At 46.1% G+C, this 24697-nt stretch overlaps 1 protein-coding gene across 10 annotated transcripts in view; it reads right to left on the bottom strand.

Annotated features, from left to right (window-relative positions):
• HDAC7 (histone deacetylase 7) overlaps nt 1–24697 on the bottom strand; it is a 247300-nt gene that overhangs the window by 214177 nt on the left and 8426 nt on the right. For 3 of the 10 annotated variants that reach the window (XM_043506267.1, XM_043506272.1, XM_038378920.2), the window contains exon 2: nt 279–362. The exons of the other annotated variants lie outside the window; for them this stretch is intronic. In XM_043506267.1, the coding sequence (XP_043362202.1) occupies nt 279–362 (84 nt within the window). The remainder of the gene's footprint in view (nt 1–278; nt 363–24697) is intronic. 10 annotated transcript variants of the gene reach the window in all.

Here is a 24697-nt window from a genome sequence, read left to right as displayed (position 1 = left end):
ATACTCTTCCCCTTCTCAGACAAAGCTGTTCCTGAATCAGCATATTGTCCATGCTGCTAGGAGGGTAAAGTACCAATCTGGGACACTTATTTTGAGGTAAAAAGAAAAAAAAAAAAAAAAAAGTACTTGTGGCACCTTAGAGACTAACAAATTTATTTGAGCACAAGCTTTCATGAGCTACAGCTCACTTCATCGGCTGCTATTCTGAAACCTGTTATTTTGAGGTGGCATCCATACATCAGATGGTCACACACAATAGCCCACGGCCAGTCACTCACTGAGGTCCAGAGCAGATGGTCTCAAGCTGGAGCAGGCAGCTTCGTTATCTGTAGAACAACTCAGACTCTCGTGTTCTGTTGAAGCTGTAGACCAAATGAAACAAGAGGCAAGATCTTTGAGTCTGTCACTGCTGTGCTTGGTACTGGACCTAAGGGGGCTGGGTGAGAAAGTACACTAGTGGGAACAGCCCCTAGGGGCTGCTGCCTCAGCCCAGGACCACCAGAGAGCAGTACACTTTGGCCACAAAGCAGGCCTGTGACAGGTCCTCTGCCCAGGAAGCTCTGTCCCCTCCTCCTGGGGCCCGCTGACTACCCCAATAACGCTCAGAGAGGCTTCCAGTTATGCAGCACCTGTGGCTTCTTTTTCTCTCTCTCTCAGAGAGAGATGAGCTATTTACAAGGCTTACAGGGTTAGTTCCCTCTTTGGCTAGCACTCGACCAAGAGCCTCACCTTTCCCTCCAGCTACCCACTTTATACTGGCTCCCAGCCCTTATAGATGCTGGCTTGTCAGGCCCACAGGTGGGGCCAATCCCCTGGCCTGGCATCAGGCCTGTTCCAGCAGCCTCAATCTATTTCTCTTGATTGGAACTGGCTGAGCAGGGGCTAATTAGGTGCTTTTGCACCAGCACCCTGCTACAGGGCCAAAGATCTAGCTCAAAGTTTGTCTCCTTTTCCTGTTCCTAGCATAGAGATCCCTGGGAAGGAAATGGATACATTGGTCAGTGAGCTTAGACTCCCATCCTTTTATTAACTTATTGCAGGCAGGCTATTTGTCCAGCGGTATACTGGACTGTTCTGTTTTTGGAATGGTTTGGTCCTGTCCGGTATCAGACCTGGTTTTATCTAGTATTTGGTATTTATCCAGTTTTATCTGCCTCTGCCTGTGTGCATGCAAAGTCATGCTGGTGGGGGTGGGACAGCACCCCCTGCAAAATGGTGTCCTCCATGTGGCTTGACCAAGTGAGCAAGGTCACGCTGCTGGGGCCAGGTTCATGCAGGTGGGGACGGGTCCATGCTGTTTCAGAAGTACAAGAATGTCAGGTTTTCTGTGGATGCATCAGTGGCAACCCTATTGCTTTGCGGAAAATAGCTAGGCACTTGGTAAATGTTAGGTGTTTGTATTAGTATTTCTCATGCCTGGAGAGAAGCAGATGGGTGGTTTATGTTGCTGGTTTATGACATGTTGCATTAATAAAAAATAAAGCTTTTAAAAATGTCCCAAAAAGGAAAATCCAGATTATTGCTTCTCCTGTGGTCAAGTTGGGGAAAGGTTAACAATAACAATAATTAATAATAATAATAAAATAATAATAATAACCATTGTACTGTGGTAGCACCTAATACCCCAGTCATGGACCAGGACTGTATTGTACCTGGTGCTGTATAAACACAGAACTCAAAGATGGTCCCGGCTCCAAATACCTTACAATATAATAATGACTTTGGCAGCACCTTTTGTTTGAGAGGGTCACAGAGGTTGAGAATATTAATTTATTAATTGAAGGTCTCATAATCACCTTCTGAGAAGTTATCATTGTCCCCATATTACATAAGAGGAAATGGAGGCACAGAAATTAAATGATTTGCCTGGGGTCTAGTTTTGCAAGGTGCTTACACATGTGCGTAACTGAAGGTTTGCAAGTAGATTAATAGATTCCAAGGTCAGAAGAGATCATTGTGATCATCCAGAGGTAGTCAATAGGCGGACTGTAGGCCAAATCCAGACCGCCAGATGCTTTTGAGCAGACCCCTCACTTATTTTTTTTTACTTACTTATTATTACCATTACTGTTATGTTTTTATTATTTTCTCTTGACTATACCTTGACCAAAAAATTTTGACCTTGACAAAAAATAGTTGACTACTCCTCTTTGACCTCCTGCATAACACAGGCCACAGGACTGTCCTGAAGTTTTGTTTGAACTAGAGCAGCTCTTTTAGGAAAACATCCAATCTTGATTTTAAAAGTACTGGTGATGGAGAATGCACCGCAGCTCTTGCTAAATTGTTCCAGTGGTTAATTACCCTCATTGAAGTCAATGGGGTTACTCATGTGCTAGAAGGTACTCACATGATTGTGAGATTCTGAGTCAGAACCTGAGTCAACAGCAGAGCTAGGAGTCCTGTGCTCTAACTATTAGAAATGCTGTTTTCCACAATGAAAACGGAACTGAAAATGCAAAGAGAGCTGACTGAAGGACAAGAAGCGAGACTGTCAGTTTTGTTGTCATTGTACCCAGGGCTTCACAATACCATGCATCAGCCAAGGCATTCAAACCACAGCCACCCAAAATAGTCCCTGCAGAGGAAAATGACCAGGCCCAGAACATCCCCCATGGGGCAAGGGCAGGAGAAACATATGTGCAAAAGCAGCTTCTTTGCTGATGCTTTCACTGTTTGTAAAGTTTTACAGGTACCGACTGCTGCCACTCGGGGCTGTGATGGATTTATAGGAAGTGATATATGGTGAATGGCAAAATTCAATGATTAAGGCTGCATCTACACTTGGAACTGGGGATGTGATTCACATCCACATACTTGTGCTAGCTTTCATTCAGCCAGCGCACTAAAAATAGTAGTGTAACTGTGTAGCATGGGTGGCAGTGAGCAGTGGCATGGGCTAGCCACCTCAAATATCGGTGTCCAGGCAGGTTTGTTTTCGGGGCAGCTAGCCAATGCCACCATGTGCCACTGCCCTTGCTACTAGTGCTACACTACTATTTTTAGGTTTCAGAGTAGCAGCCGTGTTAGTCTGTATTCGCAAAAAGAAAAGGAGGGCTTGTGGCACCTTAGAGACTAACAAATTTATTAGAGCATACGCTTTCGTGAGCTACAGCTCACTTCATCGGATGCATTTGGTGGAAAAAATAGAGGGGCTCTGTTTTTTCCACCAAATGCATCCGATGAAATGAGCTGTAGCTCACGAAAGCTTATGCTCTAATAAATTTGTTAGTCTCTAAGGTGCCACAAGTACTCCTTTTCTTTTTGCGACTATTTTTGACATGCTAGCTCAATGAGAACTAGTGTGAGTATGTCTACATGAGCTGGGAGTCACACCCACACCTAGGTCCAAGTGTAAATGGAGCCTAAGAGAAATGGTTACAGAAGTCCTCTCTCTGCCTATATATATAAATAATTAGTGAATAGATAAAGTGCCATAGATGGCACTCAAGAATATGTAGCATATTTCCTGGGTTTTGTAGGACCAATAAAACTTGTGCATGGCTGCCCTTTGCATCAGATCTTAACCAAAATACTGAAGATGTATTTCTGCTATTGAGTTGCAAGCTTCCCTGCATTTTTGACACACAGGTTGTGCTGTAGGTTTACTCCAGTGCTATGTAGTTCCAAATGGGTATTACACTTGCTCACACATATCTGCCTGACACGGCACACAGGAGAATAGAATGGCTTTTTCTCTAGGTCATTTTGCATTTGGAAGAGTGACATAGAGACCAGTGCAGGCAAATGGACCAACTATCCCACACAAAGCAATAGCTCACACATGGCCTAGGATATTAGACCTGTTCTATTGAAAGAGGAAATACAGACCTGGACCCTGGAGTTAGAAGTTGGTACTTCTAAAAAAAGTACCAACTCTGAAAATTGTATCCAAAAAGTATCAATCCTCTAACCCAGTGGTTCTCAAACTAGGGCCGCTGCTTGTTCAGAGAAAGCCCCTGGCAGGCCAGGCCGGTTTGTTTACCTGCCGCATCCGTAGGTTCGGCCGATCGCGGCTCCCACTGGCCGTGGTTCACTGCTGCAGGCCAATGGGGGTTGCGAAGTGGTGCAGGCCAAGGGATGTGCTGGCCGCCCTTCCTGCAGCCCCCATTGGCCTGGAGCGGTGAACTGCGGCCAGTGGGAGCTGCGATAACCCGAACCTGTGGATGCAGCAGGTAAACAAACTGGCCCAGCCTGCCAGGGGCTTTCCCTGAACAAGCGGAGGCCCTAGTTTGAGAACCATTGCTCTAACCCATAGTCATAGTGCTACACAAACATACCCCAATAAATCTATATAATCAAATACCAAGATTGTCCCCTACCTGTGTGCAACTTTTCACATACATGGCTTGGGGGAACATGTACAGCAGCTCCATTGCACATGGGAACAGGAGCCTCCATTTTTGGATGTGTTACACACACGATTTTACTGATTACACCAGTGTGACCGTATAGACTTTTGGCTACTAATCCATATTTCAAACACATCAACATAAAACTACAAACAGACAAAACGCACACCTGGGAACCCTAAGTATGAAAAAAGGAAGGCTGCGAGGTTCCAAACCTGGGGTGACACAGTGAAAGCCAGGTGACCACTGTGCAAAAATTCAGACTTTTTGTCATTTCTGAATTGCATTTTGATTCATCTTTTTTTTGTTTGTTTACTTTCCTGAACATTTGTGCAGGTGAAGTTTTTGTGCTGTGGCTCTTTATGTTTATGTTTCAGAGTAGCAGCCGTGTTAGTCTATATTTGCAAAAAGAAAATAATTTAATAAATGAATTTGTTAGTCTCTAAGGTGCCACAAGTACTCCTTTTCTTTATGTTTATGTTCTCACACTACTGCTTTGTTTGCATGAATGTTTGGACAAACCAATGTTCAGGCCCATGGACATGATTTGTTTAATCAAGAATCAAAATCTGCTTTGTGAACAAATGGAAATTGTTTTGGCTTGAATTAGTTTAGAAAAGGTTGGGACATCCAATCAGTGAACAGAAACAATCCCATGTGACCTGGGTGATCATTCCACAGTTTGGGCAGAGAATTGCCATGATCCAGTCATTGAATAAACACATGCTACAGACAGTTTGAAATAAAACCAGAGGCATAAAGTATGCTCCTGCTGACCTACGATGAGATGTGTGAAAATTATTAGTTGGCCTGTGTCAGAGCAAAGATGAGGCTGACTGAGGATGTCTTTATAGCCAATGGCCCTGGAACAATTTTTATAGTGGGGGTTCTGAGAGACGTTGAATCAAACTGTGACCCCTGTATATGATGGAAACCACTTCGAGGCAAGGAGTGCGGCAGCACCCCTAGTTCCAGCACTTATGCTTTTAGATAGAGGCTACACCACTAGGATTCTACACATCAATAAGGCCTGTTTAAAATCAGGCTTCTTTATCAGCCTCTAGGATACAGGGGAGAAGAGAGCTATGATTGCACTTGCTTGAATCAGTGAATAGTTGCGCTGCTGTGTTCTGAAAAAGCTCCCATGTCTATACTGCAACGTAAGCCCAGGGTTTGAAGTCAGGCTCGTGCCTAACCCCCGTTCTGTCTACACACAGATCATGCTAACTCAGGGCTCAGACATAGGGTCCCAGGACCCCACGGGACAGTGGGTCCGAGTCTGAGTCAAGCCAGGACCCAGGTTAAAGCCCTATTGCTTTGCAGTGTAGATGCATTCCCACTGGACTCATGCTCTGGGAGTTCACCAAGAATATCCCATAATCCCATGAGCCAACTTGCTTTGTCCTTTAGTCAAGTTTGGTGGCCAGTCAAGTTTTCCCACACTGCACCACGAACAAAGGGCTAGAGCAGTCACATTTTGGGAAGGTGGTAGGAAGTGGGGAGGGATAGCTCAGTGGTTTGAGCATTAGCCTGCTAAACCAAGGGTTGTGAGTTCAATCCTTGAGGGGACCATTTAGGGATCTGGGGCAAAAATTGGGGATTGGTCCTGCTTTGAGCAGGGGGTTGGACTAGATGAGCTCCTGAGGTACCTTCCAACCGTGATATTCTAAGTCTGAGATATGCATGGTTGGACTCAGGCCAGCATCACACAGTGTAGATGCTGGAGCCCCAGGTTGGGACCCAGGGTTCAACAATTCCTAACCTAGGCTTACAAATGAGTCTAGATGCTCAAATCCTAAATTAACAAGCCCTGGATCTGTTAATTCAAGTTCTACTAACCTAGGGCTTACATTGCAGTATAGATATACCCCAAGTAGGGTGACCAGATGTCTCGATATTATCGGGACCTTTGCAATACCAGGGCTTTGTCTTATATACACAACTATTTCCCCGCCCCTTCTCCCCCCTCCTGAAAAAAGTGATCTGATTTGTCACGCTTGCTATGTGGTCACCCTAACCCCAAGTGACCAGCAAACCCTGCTGGGAGGGAACTGCAACAACCTCATGAGAGCATTGGTGATGTTGCAAGGTTGTCATGAGAAAAATGAAGCTGTCACCTGCCTGAGCCATGGAAAAAGATTGTTAGGGTTACAAGAAAAAACAATCCAAAAATTGAAGAAAAGCGAGAAATGCAGCTTTAAGATGCAGTTTCTCACATAACACCAGACTCACAACCTTAACTCTGGCTCCTCTGATCCCTTCCTAAAGGAGACATTCAGGGAGATCCCAGCAACCTTCACCCTCACTCAGTTTTCCTGTGAAGCACTGTTGTTTTCTGCCAACCATCAACAAGTACTTCTCAGATCAGTGGGGTTGTAAAAAGTAGAAAGGTCTGTTGAACTGTATGACTAGGATAGTGGCTTTGACTTGTGTTGGGCACAGAGAAAAAGGGCAGGCGTAGTTAGGGAGGGACAAGATTCCTTTTACCCCCAAATTGGGGATATTGTAGATTATGTATTCCTTATGCCACCTGATCCTAAACCGAACTTCGCACCCCTTGATAATCTGTACTTTATTCCACGACAACCAGAAACTTCTATGCTAAACTCTATACCATTTTCTTTTTATTTTAACATCATCTTAATAAAATTACTAAATCCGTTCATTTCCTACAACCATTCCCCCCAGAGCACAATTAAGGTGCTGTGTGTGAACCAGGACTTTAACTCTGCATTTCCTCTTCTTCTTCAGTTTGCGGTACAGCTGGTCAAAAATTTTCAACTGAAAACATTTTTCACCAAAAAAAAACAAACTTTTTTTTGGTGAGGAATGTCATTTTAGATTCCATTTTTTAAAAATTTTCAATGGGAAATTTTGAAATGAAACAAGAAAAAAACTGCTTTGTTTTGTTTTCAGCTACATTCGTCGGTTAGATTCAGTTTTCCAAAATTGAAACATTTTGATTTTTACTTTTTGGTTTTTATTGGCTTTTTCTCCAAGTTTGGTTACTTTTCCCACTAGAAAAGATGGGAATTTTTAAAAAAAAACTATGCTAAACTAAGGAAGAACACTTTCTCACACATTTAAAAACTTTTTTTCACCTAGAAAAGTATGGAAATGGTTTTTAAAAAGTTAAAGTGATACTTTCCCTCACTTTTTAAACATTTTTGTACTTATTCTACACTTTTCTTGTTGAAAAAAGTAAAAAAGTGAGAGAAAATGGGTTTTCCCCCATTTCCTCAGGTTTTTTTCCCCTTTCCCACCTTTTAAATAGTAGGACAAAAAGGGGAGGGGGATTGAAAAAGGGAGGGAAATGGGGGAGAGGACTTGAAAACCAAATTGTACCCTAAGGGAAAATTTTTGTTTTATTTCATTTCAAAATTTCTCAGCAAAGGTAAAAAAACAATCCCAGGAATTTATTTTATCAGCTCCGTTTTTTGTTTTGTAGCACTACCCCTTTTTTGATGAGATTACAAGTTTGGTTGATAAAGGTAATAGTATTGACATAAAATACACTTCTGGAAGGCATTTGATTTGAAAACACATGACATATTGATTAGATGATCACAATGGCCTCTTCTGGCTTTGGAATCTATGAATCTATGACAATCCTGCTGCATCAATGTTTCACGGAGATGTGCACAGACATGCCCAGGCAAGTGTACTGCCCGTGTGTCTGGCCATCTTCCCAATATTTCACCAAAGTAGCTTGTGTGGGGGGGCTCTCTTGAAAACTAAGGTCAAGCTGATGGTCCTGGTTATTGCAAGATGATTATATGGAAAATAGTGTAAGAGATATATATAATATAGAATATTAGGCTGTAAAACTGTTGAAGTGAAACTTGTCACCTTAGGTGAGGTGGGTCTCAGGGCTAACTCAATCAACACTGAGAACAATGGACATCCAGAGCCAGCCCTGTGTTTACTGTCGAGACCAAATGCAGGCCTGAGGATTTACAAAGACAAACATACCCAAAGAAAATTCTCTGAATAGGGGATCCCTTCTCGTAGGAGACAATAGTCTATAACTGTTGTGACAGGGTCAGGCCAGATGGCTACAGGAGAGTGATAAAAGGCAGATATATTAGCCCCAGATTAAGCAGGTCCCTTTTCCCTGGGTAAGGTAACAGGGGCAGTTCCAGAACAATCAGGAACTTGCTGGAACCAATTAAGGCAGGCAAGCTAATTAGGACACTTGGAGCCAATTAAGAAGCTGCTAAAATCAATTAAGACAGGCAGACTAATCAGGCACTTGGTTTAAAAAGGACCTCACTTCAGTCAGTGGGGAGCACACAAGGAGCTGAGAGTGAGAGGGTATGCTGCTGAAGGACTGAGAACAAATGCTATCTGGCATCAGGAGGAAGGTCCTGTGGTGAGGATATCGAAGGTGTTGGAGGAGGCCATGGGGAAGTATCCCAGGCAGTTGTAGCTATCACACAGGTGTTACATGAAACACTGTGGACATCTGTGATCCACAGGGCCCTGGGCTGGAACCCAGAGTAGAGGGTGGGCCTGGGTTCCCTACATCCCCCCAACTCCCTATTGGATACAGGAGGAGTTGACCTGGACTGTGGGTCCCACCAGAGGGACCCACCACCTGTTCCCTCACCCGCTAGGTGGCGCAGCAGAGACTCCGGGGATTGTTCTCCTTCCTTTTCCCCATGCTGGCCAGTGATGAGGTTAGCTGAGTGAACGGCAGGTTTGAGCCACTAGCAAAAGTGGCCAAACTGAGGGCTGCCATGAATTTCTGAGGCGAGCAAATCCGCCAATAAGTGCAGGACCCACCAAGACAGAGGAGGAACTTTGTCATGCTGTATAAGAGAAGAGGGCACCGGGTTACAGAGGAGACATACCGCCTGTGAGGGTATCTGTTGAAAGGTGAATCTCAGCTTTCCAGTCTGGGCAAGCTCTAAGAACTGACCATTGGGTGAGAAATACCTTATTGGACAAGAGAAAGTAACTCGTTAGTAAGTATAGGCTATCAATTGTTTTTCTTTTAGGTGTAAACTTATGTTTCCAAACCCATGTACTTGCTTTTATTTGAATCTGTATTTCAAATTTTGTTAAATAAACTTCAGTTTGATTTTACTATAGATAAATCTGAGTACCTTGTGCTAAGGAGAGTGTTGAACTGAGGTGAAACTGGTAAACTGGGGTGCACTGCTCCCATGGAGGCAGTGGATTGGAGTATAGTGTAGATGTCTGGAGGATAAGGGACTGGGTGCTTGAGTGTAACAAAGTGGGGTGTGTAAACTGATAGCCTGCATAAGGAAAGAGTGGGACCTGTGGAGCCCGGAATGGAGCACTTCTGCTGCCAGCAGCTGGGAGTTGGGGAGGGTATCCCCTTGTGCAGACCAGGATCTCTCTCACACTGCAAGAAGATGGTAGCAATTCACCCCAGAAACCTGGGTAACCCTGAAAAGTGACAGAATTCCCCCCCGCCAATATCCAAGAGGAATCAAATTATCTTCACAGTGTAGGCAGACAAATGCTTGGGGAGTGGAGGGGAGACCATCTCCTTTTCTAGGGAAGTGATTAGTCCTACTGACTTGAAGGGAAATTCTGAGCTCTGAAGCCCAGACCAGAGAAATAAGCTCTTTGCCTCTCCTTACCAAGGAACCAGAGACAGGAAACAGCATGGTGATGGCAGTGTCTCCAGAAAAAAGTGGGGATACTGAGGCAGCTGCAGAGCACAGCCCAATCTATGACACCCACCCACAGGTGGGAAATACCCAAGTAAAGTGCACAACAGTTGCTTGGGAGATGACTAAGGTAACTACAAACAGGAAGGAGGGGGGAACCTCTCTCCCCATCGGCAACTGCCTGATGGTCTGTGAAAATGTATAGGACCCTGAGCTGGGTGGGCGAAGAACTGCTGCTCACCTTGACTCAGTGTGTGGGGAGCTAAAGGCTACCCCAGTGGGGTGAGGGATCAACGCTCTTCTGTTCCCAGAGAAGCTGAGGTTAGACAACTGGAGTCCCCAGGTCCAAGGCACAAGCTCTGAAACCTGGCAATGGGGGAGGGTGTTGGAGCCAAGCTCCAGCCCATGTAGGAATATCTACACTGATATTTTTAGTTCCATAGCATGAGCACCACAAGCCGAGTCTGTAGACATGGGCTCTGAAGCTCACTGCTGTGCATATTTGTTTGCAGTGTAGTTGTATCAAGGGTGACTTGAATGGGATCTGTGAGGGATCAGCACCTCTCAGGAGCTGATTGATAACAGCGAAGTCTTTAGTTAATGTTTCAGATTGACAAGTGCTCTACAAGTAAACTAAAACTATTTCCCCATGTTTATTCCCCCCCTCCACCCCCCACTGTTCCTCAGATGTTCTTGTCAACTGCTGGAAATGGCCCACCTTGATTATCACTACAAAAGGTCCCCCCACACACACACTCTTCTGCTGGTTTCAGAGTAGCAGCCGTGTTAGTCTGTATTCGCAAAAAGAAAAGGAGTACTTGTGGCACCTTAGAGACTAACAAATTTATTTGAGCATAAGCTTTCGTGAGCTACAGCTCACTTCATCGGATGCATTTGGTGGTAGGTTTCCGATATAGGGTGGTGTTTATGTGACCATCGCTTATTAGCACTGTAGTGTCCAGGAAGTGGATCTCTTGTGTGGACTTGTGTGTGGTTGCTGGTGAGTATTTGCTTCAGGTTGGGGGGCTGTCTGTAAGCAAGGACTGGCCTGTCTCCCAAGATCTGTGAGAGTGATGGGTCGTCCTTCAGGATAGGTTGTAGATCCTTGATGATGCGTTGGAGAGGTTTTAGTTGGGGGCTGAAGGTGATGGCTAGTGGCGTTCTGTTATTTTCTTTGTTGGGCCTGTCACCATCCTAGCCACTATGGATGTAGAAGCCCTCTATACCAACATACCACACAAAGATGGACTACAAGCCGTCAGGAACAGTATCCCCGATGTCACGTCTAACCTGGTGGCTGAACTTTCTGACTTTGTCCTCACCCATAACTATTTCACATTTGGGGACAATGTATACCTTCAAATCAGCAGCACTGCGATGGGTACCCGCATGGCCCCACAGTATGCCAACATTTTTATGGCTGACTTAGAACAACGCTTCCTCAGCTCTTGTCCCCTAATGCCCCTACTCTACTTGCGCTACATTGATGACATCTTCATCATCTGGACCCATGGAAAAGAAGCCCTTGAGGAATTCCACCAGGATTTCAACAATTTCCATCCCACCATCAACCTCAGCCTGCACCAGTCCACACAAGAGATCCACTTCCTGGACACTACGGTGCTAATAAGCGATGGTCACATAAACCCTATATCGGAAATCTACTGACCGCTATTCCTAACTACATGTCTCTAGCTTTCATCCAGATCACACCACACGATCCATTGTCTACAGCCAAACTCTACGATATAACTGCATTTGCTCCAACCCCTCAGACAGAGACAAACATCTCTATCATGCATTCTTACAACTACAATACCCACCTGCTGAAGTGAAGAAACAGATTGACAGAGCCAGAAGAGTACCCAGAAGTCACCTACTACAGGACAGGCCCAACAAAGAAAACAACAGAACGCCACTAGCTATCACCTTCAGCCCCCAACTAAAACCTCTCCAACGCATCAACAAGTATCTACAACCTATCCTGAAGGACGACCCATCGCTCTCTCAGATCTTGGGAGACAGACCAGTCCTTGCTTACAGACAGCCCCCCCAATCTGAAGCAAATACTCACCAGCAACCACACACCACACAACAGAACCACTAACCCAGGAACCTATCCTTGCAACAAAGCCCGTTGCCAACTCTGTCCACATATCTATTCAGGGGACACCATCATAGGGCCTAATCACATCAGCCACACTATCAGAGGCTCGTTCACCTGCGCATCTACCAATGTGATATATGCCATCATGTGCCAGCAATGCCCCTCTGCCATGTACATTGGCCAAACTGGACAGTCTCTACAAAAAAGAATAAATGGACACAAATCAGACGTCAAGAATTATAACATTCAAAAACCAGTCGGAGAACACTTCAATCTCTCCGGTCACTCGATTACGGACCTGAGAGTGGCTATCCTTCACCAAAAAAACTTCAAAAACAGACTCCAGCGAGAGACTGCTGAATTGGAATTAATTTGCAAACTGGATACAATTAACTTAGGCTTGAATAGAGACTGGGAGTGGATGAGTCATTACACAAAGTAAAACTATTTCCCCATGTTGTTTCTCCCCCCCACCCCACCCCCCACTGTTCCTCAGCCGTTCTTGTTAACTGCTGGAAATGGCCCACCTTGCTTGTCACCATGAAAGGTTTTTCTCCCTTCCCCCGCCCCTCCTGCTGGTGATGGCTCATCTTAAGTGATCACTCTCCTTACAGTGTGTATGATAAAACCCATTGTTTCATGTTCTCTGTGTGTGTATATAAATCTCCCCACTATATTTTCCATCGAATGCATCCGATGAAGTGAGCTGTAGCTCACGAAAACTTATGCTCAAATAAATTTGTTAATCTCTAAGGTGCCACAAGTCCTCCTTTTCTTTTTGCAAATACAGACTAACATGGCTGCTACTCTGAAACCCATCTTATTTTATTATAACCTCTGTGGTATGATGCAGCCGTGGCTCGTATTGACCTCCACCTGGTCTAGTGTCCATTCCTAAAGTTCACACACCTGCATGTACATTTTCAGCTAAGCCAGAAGCAGTTTGTTGCTGCTGGATTCAGAAGCAGTCTCATGTGTAAGGACTGCTAGCGATGGGTGAAATGTACAAATTCAGAAGCATTGGGATGGAGGAAGGTTTGGTGCTCTTTGCTTTGAATTGGCCTGGAAATCTAGGGAGATTAGCTTCCTCATAGGATTTCAAATCAGAGCTGGTCATAATTTTTCAAAAATGTGAAATGTTGATTTTTTTACGCCCACCAGTTCTATTTCCACACCTGCTGTGGCCCCAGCCAAAACCGCAGGAAGGCAAAATGAATTAAAAATGAGCTGCAGATGAAACTTTATCGGGATTTATGCCTCTCCTCTTTCCTCCTCCCACCCCTTTCATTATGATTTATGCAGAAGGCCTGAAAGTGTTTAGTTACTGTTATCCCCTTGTAGATGTTGAATAAGATGCTGATTCCTGCATCATATTTTCAGTGGGACTATTTATGCAGGAAGACTCTGAGACTCCATGTGAGAAAGAATATCACTATGTGGCCTTTAATATTTTTCTTGTTCCTGCTTATTTTTTACCTTAGAAATTTAGTTCTGTCTTGTCTAACTTGTTTTTCCTGGAAGACTATGGGTGACTGGAGGACTACAGAAGTGAACCTGAATACTTGAGGAGAGTGGTTTTTAGTCAGTCTGTTTAACAACCTTTGCTGTAATAAATAAACTGAAGCACCTGACAAAGAGATGGAGCGAGCTTTCTTTGTTAAAGAAACAGTACACCCATCGCATCGGTTAAGGGCTGACAATAAACTCACAATTCAGTTCTCTAATCTTCCAAAGAGACTGACCAAAAAAAGCAGAGAAGACAAGACTTCATATTCCTGATATTTCTAAGATTATGTCTACACTTACAGAGTTTTTGCACTGTACGTTTCATCAGTGATAGGGAACTGGTGAAAGTAAAGTACTGGTTTGTGTACTCACTCAATTCCTCAGGTGTCAGAGAGTGTTTACACTACCAGCACTTCCATCACTGATGAGAGCAGCGCTGTAGGGCAGCTATTCCATGGTGCAGCCCTCTCAATAATTCTTGTGGAGGCGGGGTGGGGGGGGGCGAGAGGAAGGCATTCTGGGTTCCTGCTCAGTGCCCTGTGCTTCCCTGCTTCATGTCCCAGCAGCCCAATTACTTCCTTGTTTCTTTCATGGCATTTTTAACCCCCCCCCCATACTGCTGTCTGGCTGCTTTCCCTGCCATATCTACAAGCAAAGGGAAAGGGAGTTTCAAACTTCCCAGGGCTTACGGAGAGGGGGTGGCAGATGTCCATTTACTTGGCGTCAAAGCAGCGGAGATGCTGGCCAGAGTGGTCACTTTTGGAACTGTGGGATATCCTTTGGAGGCCAAAAAGCATTTACACTGGTAGAACATGTCTTCACTTTCACAACAGCACAAAAAGAACAGCGGTAAGAGCTATATACCTCTTGTGAAGGTAGCACCTCCTCTGAGTTTCACCGCAAAAAGTCATTAACAAGTATAGACTCTCCCACGGTTTTAGCGCAAAAAAGGGATTTTTTGCACTTTAAATGGTAAGTGTAGACATTGCCTAAGGAATAGACTGATCTACACTGCCAACTTATGTTGGTGTGACTATGTCTCTCAGGGGTGTGAAAAATCCACACCCTGGGGCAATGCAGTTATACCGACCTAACCCTCAGTGTAGGCAGCGCTATGTCAATGGAAGGGCTTCTCCCATCAACATACCTATTGCCTCTCAGGGATGTGGAGTACCTATGCCAATGGGAGAATCTCCCCTTCGGCCGAGGATTGCAGAGTCCCTCCATGAAAATGTCATTTTGATCGTTATGGAGGATTCACGAGGTGTCCTGCTGCTCTGGAGGTGCCATTCCTGTAATTTCAAAGTAAATTGCCTACTTACCTGAAGCTCCTACCCCTGCATCGGGCTCGCGCATGCTTGACTGGTTGGACTGCAGTGGAGTCAAAACCAGGTCCTGGGTCACTGCACAGCAGGATGCCCTGATCTGCCCCCCACACTCCTCCTTCTCCTCACTGTTCATGACAGGGGCCAGTCACTTGGGCCCCTTGGAAGCATCCACGGGGCTCTTGGGGGTTGGGTGTGGGGTCTCCACTGACTGAGGATGGCATGCAGCTCTTGGTAGATCTGTGGCTCAGCACTGGACTGATTGTTGGCCTCCCTGTACACCTGCTGCAGCTTCTTGGCTTGCATGTGACACTGCTGTTTGTCCCTGTCATAGCCCTCCTGCATCCCCTGTACAATCTGTTTGTAGATGTCAATGTTTCTACAGCCTCTTCTTCCCAAAAGCACGCAAGATCTAATATCCCCTGTCTGCTCCAGGCAGAAGTGCATCTGGATCATGTAGCCAGCATGGTCAGCTGCGTAGTTACACTCAACAATGAAGAGCTGCTATGTGTGCTCACCAAGCCAGGAAAGGAATTTCAAAAATTCCTAGGGCTTTTAAGGCAGGTGTGGGGCCTTCCTGTCTACCTAATCCCTAGGCAGCAGGGTTCACAGCAGTGACCAGAGTGGTTAGTTTGGGGCATTCTGGAATGGCTGATGGAGGCAGAAATGGTTGACTTAAGTAACGCAGTGCTTGAACTCTTACTGCATTAATCTAACTGCATTGATTGCCTACTAGCCCATCTAATTGTAAGTAGAGTCTGAATGAGCTCTCCATTGACATACAGTGATGAGCTGTGGAAGAGGACTTCAGGAGCTGATCTCATTTGCATGGGCCCACCCACCCTGCCTAGGTGCTCAGCATAATGCGATTGCTTACCCAAATGATCACTTTTGGCTGGTGTTGGATGCCCAGTCCCCTTGTTATTCGGGCAGGAGTAATAAAGCGTTGTTATCCTTGTTGTGGTAATCAAGGGCAGCAGAACTGTGCTTGTATACCCCGATTGAGGGACTCACCCTCAACCAAACGGCACTTGCTAGGCAGGAGACATAGGTTCCAAAACTCAGTGAGCTGAGCTGAGCTAGTCAGTCTAGTCAAACATGCCTTGGGATACTGTCTCTGATGCAAGTGACTTCCCAGGATTTACCAGCATTGATACTTCCCCCCCAACAGCTGAAATCATTGAGAGCTTTGTTAAGTGGTGAGACCTGAACACATCCTAGTGAGTGGGTGGCTGGTAGAGAGGTGTGGTGATTGGTTGGTAAGGGGGCTGGTGGGGAGGAGTGGAGCCCTGCAGACAGGTGTGGTGATCGTGTACCAGGATAGCAGGCAAAGTGGAATGGTAAGTGAGTGCCAGGGCAGTGGAGTGAATAAAGTGCCTTCTTACCCTTCACACAGGGTGGGAAGTGATCTCTGCAGATGCACCTCTGAACTCTGGGTGTGCCCTGACCAAGGACAACAACTGTTAGTGAGGTGCAGAGAAGGGACAGGCACGTTAAAGGGACTTTTGGTTGCTGGACATGAGAACCTGAGGGAAAAGGACATTGCCCAACTTTCTTGGGGGTGGGTCTTTTGCTCATGGTTTGTTTATGAACCCTGTTTGCAGTGTTTACCCAATTTAATGCTGGGTTACTTCCCTCCTTTTATTAAACGTTTCTTTGCTACATTGAGACTCTATGCTTGCGAGTGGGGAAGTATTGCTTCTTAGAGGCACCCAGGGGGTGGTGTGTAACTGTTCCAGGTCACTGGGTGGGGGCTCGAGATGGTTTTGTGTTGTATTGTTGAAAAGGAACCCCTAGATACTGCACCTGTATCAAAGCACTGTACAAAGGATGATCAGTTGGGAATATTGCCCAAGTTTCCTGACTCTGAGTTAGTGCTCTTGCTGAAGACTGTGCTGCTTCTAGTCCACAGTCCTGCTTTCTATGGCACCTCATTCCACATGCCAGCTTCAGGGCTCTGAGGGGGTAGCCTTGATTCCCAGGCCCCCCGAGCCCTGATAGATTAGGAGGCAGGCAAGAGAAACTGCCCTCTCTGTCTCAAGATTCCCAACTGTCTACAGAGCTGGCATAATAACCTGCTCAAAAGGGAAACTGAACTCTGCTCAGAGGGGGGCAAGTGACTCCTTCCTGATCAGGTGTTTGGCTTGCTGGAAGGAGAGTGCAGAGCTGGGCTCCAAGGAAGTGCCACTGCAGGCTCTGACTCAAGTCTGAGTGGAGGGACCTGTCCAGGGAGCAGTCCAAAAGCACAGCCACAGCCAGTCTGGCAGAGATCCAACCCCAATGGAGGACACTGACCACAAGGATGGAAGCATGCATGAAGACTAAAGGAGTGAAGTTGAAAGGGCAATTGAAGCCTGGTCTATGCTACAAACTTCCAGATCCCTTCCGCTGACCTAAGTTGCCTGTTATGTCGAGTTAATTACTTTACCTCCGCAAGAGATGTAGTGCTTAACTTGATGTTGATGGGTCGACAGAGAGGCAATGTAGATGCAACATTGTGTAAATTGACTGAATTGGCTTCCAGAAAGTGTCCCACAATACTCCGCTGTGACTGCTCTGGAGATTGTTTTCAACTCCGTTGCACAGCAGCGAGGTACACAGGAAACATCCCCTCCCCTCTTAAAGCTCCGGGAACTTTTGAATTCCCATTTCCTGTTTGATCAGCGTTGAGAGCTTAGCAGCCCAGTTGATCATGGCGACTCAATGCCCCAAACACACTCCAGGCTGGAGTACTTAGGAGGTGGTGAATCTTATTGGTCTCTCTGTGGGTAGGAGAGTCTGTGCAGGCAGAGCTCCTATCCAGCCATAGAAACGCCAACATCTATGAAAAGATCACACAGGGTTTGGAGCAGAAGGGCTACACCAGGGACACAAAGCAGTGCCAAGTGAAAATCAAAGAACTTCAGCAGAAGTACCAGAAGACAAGGGAGGTGAACAGTCATTCTGGTTCTGCACCGCAAACATGCCGCTTCTACAATGAGCTCCATTTGATTCTCGATGGTGACCCCACCACTACCCCAAATGCGGCATGGCTACCACACAGTAGTCTGAGTCCTTGTCTACCTCAGGCAACATCAAGGAGGACATTCTGGAGGAGGAAGAGAAGGAGGAAAATGGGAGACAGGCAAGCAGGGGATCCATTCTCCCTGAGAGCCAGGAGCTATTTTTAACCCCAGAGCTGTCCAGCCAGATACAGGACAGCATTGTGTCTGAGTGTGATGCTGGGAAAGGCACTCTGATGAATATACAATTGCAAGCACACTGTAGGGGTTACATGCTCTTATAGTTTATGTTTAATATGAGAAAAAAAGTGAGGTGCAGTGAGTATCTGCTTGTCAGTGGCCACTCCAGCTATGAAGAGGGTGTTCCACAGAAAAGACTATTTATGTGCACAGTGATGGCTCAGAAATCTTCCATGGAGATCTCCAGGAAACTTTCATGGAGATACTCTGCAATCCTTTGTCGAAGGTTTCTAGGGAGGGCTGCCTTATTTCTTCCACCATGGTAGGACACTTTCCCATGCCATTTCAGCATTCACTCTGCTGGTACCATTGTGGTACACAGCATAGCAGCATAAGGACCAGGTCTGTACCCAGACGCTTGCAGTATAGGCTCCCTTGCTGCCTCTGTTACCCTCAGGAGACTCATATCACATTGGGTCACCTAGGGGAGACGGTGGAAGCTTTCATTACAAGTACTTGTACCAAAAGCAATAGAGCATATGATCCCCCACACATGGTGATTTCCGGGTCCCTCAACCACAGTGTCCCTAACATGCCAGTGGTTTCGGTGCAGGAATTGGCATTGAACTCAGAATCTGCAAGCCCAGGGTGACTGCTATCAGCAGAGTTAGGGTGGGAGTGGGGGGAAGCTGGATTTCCTGTGGTCTCTCATGGCCACAACACCCCTCTTTCCCCCCCCCCCCCCGAGAGCCACCTTAGACAAAGACCAGACTTAGGGAGGCTTAACTCTGGTCCCTGGTCTCCAAGCACCGTCCATGTTGCTGGCGGGGGGGGTGAAGAGGAGGAGGGAGCATTGTCCACCTGCCCACCTGTGCTCCCAAAGTGGGTTGCCCACAAGTTGCAGCACAGGGCCCATTGCTCATGCAGCTGGGCCACACTCACCATGGCAGGAACAGCAAACCAGTTCATTGAATAGCTAGGGATACTGATTATGTTCTGGCTTGCACTTTAGTGTAATAAGGGGAGTGATTTTTAAATAGCAATTCTGTCCTAGACCCAGGGTATGCACTGAAAATGTTTGCCTTGTGCTTTGCATGCCTTACAGTGGAAAGCTTGACCTTCAGCACAGCCTCCCATCCCATGCCCCGACCCCGTGGCCTCTCCTGCATCCAAACTCTGCTGCTGCTTGTGGGGGAGGCGCAGAGCCAGGTAGGGAGCCTGACAGCCCTGCCAACCCCCTGCTCCCCACCCCCGGCACCAGTGGGGGTCCCAGGCCACACACTGCTGCCCACCCTCCCTCCAGCACCAGCGGAGGTCCCGGGCCACATGCTGCCACCCCCCTGCCAGCACCCGGGCCACCCTGCCCCCCAGAACCCTCAGTGCTCCTTGGCAGACCCCCCCCGCCCCAGATTTAGATACTGCCAAGAATGACCTTGAGCAGATCACTGCAGACTACATGGCTCTGGGAAGAAGGATAAAGGAGTTTGTGGCTCAAGTGGTGTTTTTGTCCATCCTCCCTGTAGAAGGAAAAGGCCTGGGTAGAGACCATCGAATTGTGGAAGTCAACGAATGGCTACGCAGGTGGGTCGGAGAGAAGGCTTTGGATTCTTTGACCATGGGATGGTGTTCCAAGAAGGAGGAGTGCTAGGCAGAGATGGGCTCCACCTAACAAAGAGAGGGAAGAGCATCTTCGCAAGCAGGCTGGCTAACCTAGTGAGGAGGGCTTTAAACTAGGTTCACTGGGGGAAGGAGACCAAAGCCCTGAGGTAAGTGGGGATGTGGGATACCGGGAGGAAGCACGAGCAGGAGAGCGTGAGAGGGGAGGGCTCCTGCCTCATACTGAGAAAGAGGGATGATCAGCGAGTTACCTCAAGTGCCTATACACAAATGCAAGAAGCCTGGGAAACAAGCAGGGAGAACTGGAAGTCCTGGCACAGTCAAGGAATTACGATGTGATTGGAATAACAGAGACGAGGTGGGATAACTCACATGACTGGAGTACTGTCATGGATGGATATAAACTGTTCAGGAAGGACAGGCAGGGCAGAAAAGGTGGGGGAGTTGCATTGTATGTAAGGGAGCAGTATGACTGCTCAGAGCTCCGGTATGAAACTGCAGAAAAACCTGAGAGTCTCTGGATTAAGTTTAGAAGCGTGAGCAATGAGGGTGATGTCGTGGTGGGAGTCTGCTATAGACCACCGGACCAGGGGGATGAGGTGGACGAGGCTTTCTTCCGGCAACTAACGGAAGTTACTAGATCGCAGACCCTGGTTCTCATGGGAGACTTCAATCACCCTGATATCTGCTGGGAGAGCAATACAGCGGTGCACAGACAATCCAGGAAGTTTTTGGAAAGTGTAGGGGACAATTTCCTGGTGCAAGTGTTGGAGGAACCAACTAGGGGCAGAGCTCTTCTTGACCTGCTGATCACAAACTGGGAAGAATTAGTAAGGGAAGCAAAAGTGGATGGGAACCTCGGAGGTAGTGACCATGAGATGGTCGAATTCAGGATCCTGACACAAGAAAGAAAGGAGAGCAGCAGAATATGGACCCTGGACTTTAGAAAAGCAGACTTTGACTCCCTCAGGGAACTGATGGGCAGGATCCCCTGGGAGAATAACATGAGGGGGAAAGGAGTCCAGGAGAGCTGGCTGTATTTTAAAGAATCCTTATTGAGGTTACAGGGACACACCATCCCGATGTGTAGAAAGAATAGTAAATATGGCAGGCAGCCAGCTTGGCTTAACAGTGAAATATGGCTTGCTGATCTTAAACACAAAAAAGAAGCTTACAAGAAGTGGAAGATTGGACAAATGACCAGCGAAGAGTATAAACATATTGCTCGGGCATGCAGGAGTGAAATCAGGAAGGCCAAATCACACTTGGAGTTGCAGCTAGTAAAAGATGTTAAGAGTAACAAGAAGGGTTTCTTCAGGTATGTTAGCAACAAGAAGAAAGTCAAGGAAAGTGTGGGCCCCTTATTGAATGAGGGAGGCAACCTAGTAACAGAGGATGTGGAAACAGCTAATGTACTCTGTACTTTTTTTGCCTCTGTCTTCACGAACACGGTCAGCTCCCAGACTACTGCATTGGGCAACACAGCATGGGGAGGAGGTGACCAGCCCTCTGTGGAGAAAGAAGTGGTTCGGGACTATTTAGAAAAGCTGGACAAGCAGAAGTCCATGGGGCTGGATGCGCTGCATCCGAGAGTGCTGAAGGAGTTGGTGGATGTGATTGCAGAGCCATTGGCCATTATCTCTGAAAACTCATGGCAATCGTGGGAGGTGCTGGATGACTGGAAAAAGGCTATTGTAGTGCCAATCTTTAAAAAAGGGAAGAAGGAGGATCCGGGGAACTACAGGCCAGTCAGCCTCACCTCAGTCCCTGGAAAAATCATGGAGCAGGTCCTCAAGAAACAATTCTGAAGCGCTTAGAGGAGAGGAAAGTGATCAGGAACAGTCAGCATGGATTCACCAAGGGCAAGTCATGCCTGACTAATCTAATTGCCTTCTATGACGAGATAACTGGCTCTGTGGATGAGGGGAAAGCAGTGTTGACTTGACTTTAGCAAAGCTTTTGACACGGTCTTCCACAGTATTCTTGCCAGCAAGTTAAAGAAGTATGGGCTGGATGAATAAGGTATATAGAAAGCTGGCTAGATTGTCAGGCTCAATGGGTAGTGATCAATGGCTCTATGTTGGCAGCCAGTATCAAACAGAGTGCCCCAAGGGTTGGTCCTGGGGCCGGTTTTGTTCAATATCTTCATTAATGATCTGGAGGATGGTGTGGGTTGCACCCTCAGCAAGTTTTCAGATGACACTAAACTGGGAGGAGAGGTAGATACACCGGAGGGTAGGGATAGGATACAGAGGGCCCTAGACAAATTAGAGGATTGGGCCAAAAGAAATCTGATGAGGTTCAACAAGGACAAGTGCAGAGTCCTGCACTTAGGACGGAAGAATCCCATGCACCACTATAGACTACGGACCGAATGGCTAGGCATCAGTTCTGCAGAAAAGGACCTAGAGGTTACAGTGGACGAGAAGCTGGATATGAGTCAACAGCGTGCCCTTGTTGCCAATGGCATTTTAGGCTGTATAAGTTGGGGCACTGCCAGTAGATGGAGGGACTTGATCATTCCCTTCTATTTGAGATTAGTGAGGCCTCATCTGGAGTACTATGTCCAGTTTTGGGCCCCACACTACAAGAAGGATGTGGAAAAGTTGGAAAGAGTCCAGCGGAGGGCAACAAAAATGATGAGGGGACTGGAACACATGACTTATGAGGAGAGGCTGCAGGAACGGAATTGTTTAGTCTGCGGAAGAGAAGAATGAGGGGGGATTTTATAGCTGCTTTCAACTACCTGAAAGGGGGTTCCAAAGAGGATGGGTCTAGACTGTTCTCAGTGGTAGCAGATGACAGAACGAGGAGTAATGGTCTCAAGTTGCAGTGGGGGAGGTTTAGGTTGGATATTAGGAAAAACTTTTCACTAGGAGGGTGGTGAAGCACTGGAATGCGTTACCTAGGGAGGTGGTGGAATCTCCTTCCTTTGAAGTTTTTAAGGTCAGGCTTGACAAAGCCCTGGCTGGGATGATTTAGTTGGGGATTGGCCCTGCTTTGAGCAGGAGGTTGGACTAGATGACCTCCTGAGGTCCCTTCCAACCTTGATATTCCATCATTCTATGATATAGTAGAAGTCATGGACAGGTCACAGGCCCTGAATTTTTATTTACTGCCCATTACCTTTCCGTGACTTTTACTAATAATACCCGTGATTAAAATGTAGCCTTAGTCATTATGCTTTAAGAAAAGGAGTACTTGTGGCACCTTAGAGACTAACAAATTTATTTGAGCATAAGCTTTCGTGAGCTACAGCTCACTTCATCGGATGCATGCAGTGAAGTGAGCTGTAGCTCACGAAAGCTTATGCTCAAATAAATGTTTTAGTCTCTAAGGTGCCACAAGTACTCCTTTTCTTTTTTCAGATACAGACTAACACGGCTGCTACTCTGAAACCTGTCATAATACTTTGCCTCTCTAGCTCTCTGCCTGGAATGCTTAGAGTAATCAACAAGCATGCAGGTCACACTCTGAGTGTCTGTCTGCTAGACAGACTTGGTTCAGCAATTCTGATCCCAGCAGCCTGTCTACAGCCCAACACCCCTTCTCTGGCTTCCACCAGCCTTGGTTACAACCAGAAGGGTGACTCCAACACACTCCAAGTCGTGAATTTCCCCAAAACTGTGTGCTCTGCAATGTCCAGCCCCCTCCTGGGCAGTTCAAAGAAATAATAAGGTTCATTTGTTCCTCTAAAGACACAAAAACCCACCAGCTTGCCACATTAACTGGAGTTTAATTCAAAAACAGCACTGAGGTTTAGATTAATAGTAAAATAACTTTATTGATAATAGGACATAGGTTAAGTGATTCCAAGTAAAAGGAATAAAGTTTGAAAGGACATAAAAGTGAAAACATACATATAAAAGTCTAAAACTTAATCTAGGAAGATTATACAAGCTAGGTTCAAGATAGGTTCTCACCTATATTCAAAAAGAAAAGGAGGACTTGTGGCACCTTAGAGACTAACAAATTTATTAGAGCATAAGCTTTCGTGAGCTACAGCTCACTTCCTCACGAAAGCTTATGCTCTAATAAATTTGTTAGTCTCTAAGGTGCCACAAGTACTCCTTTTCTTTTTGCGAATACAGACTAACACGGCTGCTACTCTGACACCTATATTCAGTTTCCTCAATTTCAAGCTCCGCCCCCCCCCTCTGTTGGTTGAATGACATATCTTTCTCAGTTTGCAAAAGCTCTGGCCTCTTGTGTCTGTTTAGTGATGGATTCCTAAGATAACTTCTGTCTTTGCTTATATCTCCCAAAGTTCAAAGACATTGTTTCAGGGGCAGGATGACCTCATGCTGCTATTCCCTTCCTGAGGGCTTCCCATTCCCCTGCTGATTTCTATGTAAATGGAGCTTCCATTGTTTCTGGTCACACCTTGCTTAATGTCATTGGAGACAGGAGATAGCTTCCTTCTCTCCTGTCTGGAGGGGAACCTGTTTGTCCCTTTGTTTGGACACAGGCTGTAAAGCATAATATTATTAAGTAGCCATAATTCCTTATACATTGTTAATACATTTATTTTACGGTGATATGAATCACCACTGTGTCATAGGCTTTCATAACAGACCTCACTCTATATACTTTTATAATACAGTAATATTGTATACAATCAGTTGATTCAATAGTTTCTCACTTGAGGTTCAGCCCCTCTTTATAGACCTATAAACCTTTGAAATGGATTCTTCTGAGGGTTACCTCTCAAAGAAAAGTTTATTTATGCTGTGAAGACGGTGATATGGAGTTAGGTGGTGAAGGAAACTCCCTGCTCTTTCTTTCCCCACTTGTGTTTGCTGAAAAGCAAATTGTTCTGTTTCCTGCCATCCCTGCTGCTTTGATGGTCCTGTTTACAATTTATGTGTAAATTGAGGTAAACGCACATTCCTTTGTTTAGGATAAACCTGTTAAATAACTCCCCTTTACATACCTGGATTACACACACTTTAGTCATAATTCCAGC

The sequence above is a fragment of the Dermochelys coriacea genome, chromosome 20 (assembly GCF_009764565.3).
Source record: "Dermochelys coriacea isolate rDerCor1 chromosome 20, rDerCor1.pri.v4, whole genome shotgun sequence".
Lineage (NCBI taxonomy): Eukaryota > Metazoa > Chordata > Testudines > Dermochelyidae > Dermochelys > Dermochelys coriacea.
This window is presented reverse-complemented; position numbering and strand designations above follow the sequence as displayed.